The 6173-nt window shown below is 30.6% G+C and overlaps 1 protein-coding gene across 1 annotated transcript in view; it reads right to left on the reverse strand.

Annotated features, from left to right (window-relative positions):
• Window positions 1-4349, reverse strand: part of LOC107444205 (acyl-coenzyme A diphosphatase NUDT19) — a 48610-nt gene extending 44261 nt beyond the window's left edge. The window contains exon 1 of the mRNA XM_043052840.2: window positions 3911-4349. Coding sequence (XP_042908774.1) covers window positions 3911-4004 — 94 coding nt within the window. The 5' untranslated portion in view covers window positions 4005-4349. The remainder of the gene's footprint in view (window positions 1-3910) is intronic.
• Window positions 4350-6173: the final 1824 nt, after the last annotated feature.

Here is a 6173-nt window from a genome sequence, read left to right on the forward strand (position 1 = left end):
TCCTACCTTGTATATATATATATATATATATATATAGTAAACTCTGATACAGAATAACAAGGTTTTCGGGAAAAAATAAACCAGTCTGCGAATGTTACAGTGCAATGTCTAATTTGCTTATTGGACAACATAATTATTAACAGTTTATTCAATTATGTTACTCTATTTGTTATTCAATTATGTCATTTGTCTTTTATTACTACTTTATTTTTCCCTATTTGAAATTCTGGTATTGTTTTCCTAGTTCTGCTGTCAGAAGACATAGCAAAGAGTTCCGACGAAATTAATGGGGGGGAAATGTGCCATGCCCTGAATATCATTGTAAATATTTCGCTTTTTATTCGTTGGATTAGTTTTCAAAGGGGAGGAAAGCTACTGTATGTTTTCGAATTATTTTTTGTCACTCTTTTTTTAGAAATCGTGTGAACTATATTTGCCTACTTCATACAAAATTAAAAAAAATTATTTAGGTTTTTTAATTTTTTTAATATATCTATCTATCTTCCTATATATATACATATTCTTGTGACAATTATTGTTAACAGATAATTAAACTTTCCATGTTTAGGGCGTCAGAGTTGCTACCAGCATACCAAGCAAACTATTCTGTTTTTACATAACTTATAGAATCTGTGATTTTAATTGAAAATATACCCTGAGTTTTGCATATCCACACGCAAATTTTCACTATTTCAATTTCTCCTACTTTTAGAATATATGATATTGATTAGCGATATTCTCTGAGTTTTACATGCGAGTATCTGTTTACATATACACATGCAAATTTTTAATTTGTCATTCAAACTTTTTTTATTTGTATCTCACTTTTAGAATCTATGATTTTGATTTTAAAGATATCCCCAAAATTTCACATAATTGTCTGTTTAAACATCCACGTGCAAATATTTAATTTGTCAGTCAAAAGTTTTCATTTATCTCTCACTTTTAGAATCTATGACATTGATTAAAGATATTCTCTGAGTTTTACATGTTACTATCTGATTACATAACCACATGCAAATTTTTAATTTGTCATTCAAACATTTTCATTTGTATCTTACTTTTAGAATCTAATTTTTATTAAAGATATCCTCAGAATTTGATTTAATATTGTTTGTTTAAATATCCGTGTGCAAATTTTCAATTTGTCATTCAAATTTTTTATTTGCATCTTATTTTTAGAATCCGTAATTTTGTTTAAAAATATCATTTGAATTTTAAATAAAACATTCTCTTTTCCAGATACTGTTTACATTTCCATATTCATATCGTCAATTTGTTATTGTTTCCAAATTTTTGAATTTGTATCTTACTTATAGAACCTCTTACTTGGATAAAAGGTATTAAATCATTTTACGTAACACTATCAGTTTACACAGTCTCATTCAAATCTTCATCTGTCAACAAGTCATTCAAAGTCATTTATTTACATCTTACTTTTAGAATCTGTGTTTTTGATAAAAAATAAAAATATTATCTCATTTCTACATGAGTCTGTTTGTTTGCATTTTCAAATTCATTAGATGTTAGAAAGATTTTTTTTTAATGTGCAAACGTCTATTATGGTTTCAGCATTTATCTCAAAGCTCATTTAATAGCTCGCTGATTTACAAAAATGTTAGCTCTAGACATCTTATCATGTTTTTATTACTCGCTTTTGTATTGGTGGTTGGTATTTTGAATCGAAATTTTAACCTCTGTCTGACTTTTAAGGCATACAAACATCTACTGAAGCTTTTTGTTGATGACAGGGCAGATTTAAGTCATTATTCGAATGCTGGAGTGGAACTTATTGTCATGTTATCGCCAAACAGAATCGTTAATTTTTGTTTCGTCACTAACTAGAATACTCAAACTTCAACTACAGCTCCGTGCTGTTTGCTCATAAAATTGTCAATCTCTCCCTGGCCGTTTCAGGCAAGTTTTATCACCATATTATAGAATGAAAAAACTTATCGCCAATCAAGATAAAATAATATTTAAAAATTAACTTTTCATTGCAGAAATGTAAAACATTTGTTTTATTTTCTCTGCAATCGGTGGAAAAATTAAAGTTTGATGCGAAACGGAACAATCTAAATATATTTTGATCTAATGTTTCTGATTAAATTTTAACTTACAAGAGCGAAATCTTAGAGGTTTTAAAAGTTGATCGGAATATGATAATTTATTCGTGCAGAGGATTTGTGCGAAATCACGAAATTAAAAACAAAATCGTACTTTCTTAGAACATTCTTTTTTCTCCATTAGAATAGGGAGAATTCGCAAATTAACGTTAGTCTCCTTGCGCTCCCGTACGTATGCGTAGAAGCTTATGTAGCGTAGAAGTGACGCATGCGCACTTCTAGTGCGCATGTATCAGTCCTGGTGAAATGCGCATGCGCCGATGAAAAAATATCAAACGTGCGTAAGTAAAAATAAGAGATTTTGCAAAAATCCGTTAGTTAAAAACTTTAACTTTGACCACAAAATCAAAGCAAATATATGCAATGGATGTAGACTATTTCTTTGAAGCTGTAGCATACTATTCAAGATGCTTTACTCTACATAAAACAGCAAATATGTGAGCAGAAAAATTAGGTAGATCATACATTTTGATGAATTCAGCGATAAAGAATGCAGCTTATTATTAAAAATATTATTGAACTTCTATAGATTATTTAGCTCCTTTTTAACGAAATTGCATAGTTAAAATAAACATAATTTATAATTTTGGTTGTTGTTGTTGTAGTTCATTTACGTCGCTCTAGAGCTGCACAATGGGCTATTGGCGATGGTCTGGGAAACACCCCAGAGAATGATCCGAAGACATGCCATCACAATTTTGATCCTCTGCAGAGGGGATGGCACCCCAGTTTCGGTAGCCCGACGACCTGCACGCGAAGTCGAGCACTTTACGGTAGAACAGTTTAACGAGAACCAATACTGCACACCCTCGGTCCCAACGCAGACTAATTCAAGTGGTCACCCATCCGCACACTGACCGTAGCCAGTGATGCTTGACTTCGGTGATCTGCTGGGAACCGTGTCTTAACAATCAGTCCACTGCGGGACCCTAATTTCAAAGTTATAAACGGTTTTTTTACTTTACGCACTTGGCAGTTGATGACTAACTGATGTTTAATATTTGAAATTATTTCTGTCAAAATGTTACTTCCTGACATATTTCCTATATAGTCAAACACCTAATGCTCCCTCTTTAGGAAAGCACTATATTCATATTTCCTAAAGAAAATACATTAAAATTAAAAATAAAATTGCGCACAAATTTCTGTAGAATAATTTGCTCCTCTGAAAAACATTTTGATTGGATTCGTCTTAATAAAAGTAATTTTATAAATTATTCCTTAGAGAAAACAATTCTGTGGATGAAATATTTTTAACATTATTTTCAATTTTAATTTATTTATATTATAGAATAGCATTTTTTTTTTTAAATATACTTTTTCTACGTCTGGAAGTTGAACAAAATTAAGAAAAAAATTCAGATATATTTTTTTTAATCTTGAGTTTTCCAACTTTTAATATCAACTTATTAAATTCGATCAAATATTTATTAAATTTTTTTTCCTGAGTTTTCAACTATTTTATTTATTAAAGATACATAAAGCCATTTTTAAAAAAAATATTTTCTGAAAATAAAGTTTAAAGATTTCTCGAAATTGTTAAACAAATTGTGACGTGTTTCTTAATCCATAATTTTCCTATTTATGAAAGACAAATAACGTCATGTTTTAAGATGTATTTTTTTCATTTGGGGATTCTAAAAAATTGGAAAATTAATTTAGATATATTTCATAATCCTTTAGTTTCCCCACAATCAATTTGCATTTGCATTTAGTGCCTTAAGCACCATTTAATTAATCTGGAATTAAATTAAATATTTGGAAAAACAGAGTAAAAAGCTTACCTTTTTTTTGATCTGCTGTCTTCTCACTTTCCATTATCATACTAATAAAGGGCGTTACAGACGGAAACATAGCCCTCGCTATAGTTGACAGCATATTTTAAGTTGTTTTATTTCTCAATTTACCAGTCTTTTAAGTTTAGGTAACAAATGTAAGGTCAACTGAAAGAAAAACTAATTGATTCGAAAGCAGCGTTGTGAAATGGAGACTTTACGAAATCTTTTGATCCATTTTAGAATGTATCCAAGGTTAGCAGCATTCTGGGATGCTTCTATAGTGGTTTCTTTTTAACCATACGAAATATGTCCATGCAAGAGAATGGAGATGTAGCAATCACGCGATGAAGGACCGATCGAGGTTCATCGGTCGTACAAGTGCAACATACCGGACCGGCCAGTTTTCTCCGTTCATTTTCGTTCGTTTGTTTATTTCTTTTCTTCCACTTTTGTTTGTTTACTTGTTCGTAAATCCTCGATGCGGATTGGAAGATGTTTTCTAGTTTCGATTTCGTGAAGGTAACTAAATAAAAATAAAAGAAGAACGATAAAAATGTACCATGGAACGTTTTTATAGTTTCATTATTACGGTTGGGTGGATCGAACGTTGGAAAGAAGATGTGCTTTGCTTACTCCAATGGATATGATCCAGTTTAAAATTGATTGCGAATTGGAAGTGACGATTTACTTAAAATTAATCTCCGTCCTTATTCACACGTACGAAGATTCGGGTCAAAATAAGTTCAAATTGTGATACTTCACTTGTCAAAAAGACTCCGAGTTTGAAGACGCATAACGATAAAATGATACTTCTTTGGTGATGTATTACTTTTGAAGAAGAATCGAATTTTGATAATTCAAAATAATGCAATTCATAGATGTATCTTCACAATTGGAGAAGACTCAATTTTTTAATAATGCCAGATAATACAATGATTGTTAGGGATGATTTTTCATCAATGAAGACTTCGATTTTAATAAAGTAAATAGGGTTAAGGTAAATAAGTTTAATAAGGTTTCTTATTCACACGAAAGAAGATTCGGGTCAAAATAAGTTCAAATTGTGATACTTCACTTGTCCAAAAGACTCGGAGTTTGAAGATGAGAAATGATAAAATGATACTTCATTGATGATGTATTACTTATGAAGAGGAATCGAATTTTGATTATGCAAAATAATGGTAATTCATTGATGATCTTCTCAATTAAAGAAGAGTCGGTTTTTTGATAATGGAGGATAATACAATGATTACAAAATAAGCGTTTTTTTTGTTTTTTTTTTTTTTTGGTCCTGACAAGATCGAGTCATATTTCTATACTAATTACAGCGCTGACGAAAGAATATCTAAATTTACGATTTTTGAACAAATATAAATTCAAAATTTAAGAAGGGAAAGGTTAAAAGAAAAATATTATTGAGATTACTTAATTGGATATCTTCTTATAAATAATGACCCCTTGTTCGTTTCATGTCTAATAAGGTATCACATTGCTTCAGGTCTAAATAAGTGTTGCACTTCTTCTTAAAAAAATTACTAATAGAAGTGGTTGAGTTTGCTATTTTTATTTTTGGGGAGGGGTTCAAAAACACAAATTGAACCATATTTCTCACTCCTTAAAATTTGGTTACATGATTTTATGGTTCAAATGTTAGTCGGAATACGGTTCAATGAGCCAGGCCGCTATATTATGGCTCAATCCACTGATATCATTACAACACTGTTGAAACAGTTTTTCTTGCAGAGTAGTTTAAATTTCAAACACACACTGTTATTTATCGTTCTTTTTTCTTCACAAACAGTAGTTTTTAAATATACTTTGTTATTACTTATTAATTTTCCGTTAGGTGAACGAAGTTCCATTTAGTGTCAGTGGCATTTTTATTGAGTTGCGTTAGAAAATACGCCCTACAAATAACTTGACACGCGGAAATATTTTTCTCTAATGTACACTGCCAAAAATATGTTACCTTTGCAAAAAGAAAACAAAGCAGCAAATAGAGAAGGAAGGAAGTTTAACAACAGACTACCTGCTGTTTCTTCAAAGGTCGTTGTCCATCATCATCAACTACAACTTCCACTCATTCGAATAGAGGTTAAAACCTCATTTAGCATCGGAGGGGAAAACAACATTTTGAGTCATGAATGGAGCGTAATTTGGCGCCAAAATATAAAAATTCAAGCGGTTAAAGTTACTCTTTTCATCATTTACAGGTTGAGAAAAAAAATAATATATGTCTGTAGTTTTGATATTATAGTAACCTACCGGA

The sequence above is a fragment of the Parasteatoda tepidariorum genome, chromosome 4, assembly GCF_043381705.1.
Source record: "Parasteatoda tepidariorum isolate YZ-2023 chromosome 4, CAS_Ptep_4.0, whole genome shotgun sequence".
NCBI lineage: Eukaryota > Metazoa > Arthropoda > Arachnida > Araneae > Theridiidae > Parasteatoda > Parasteatoda tepidariorum.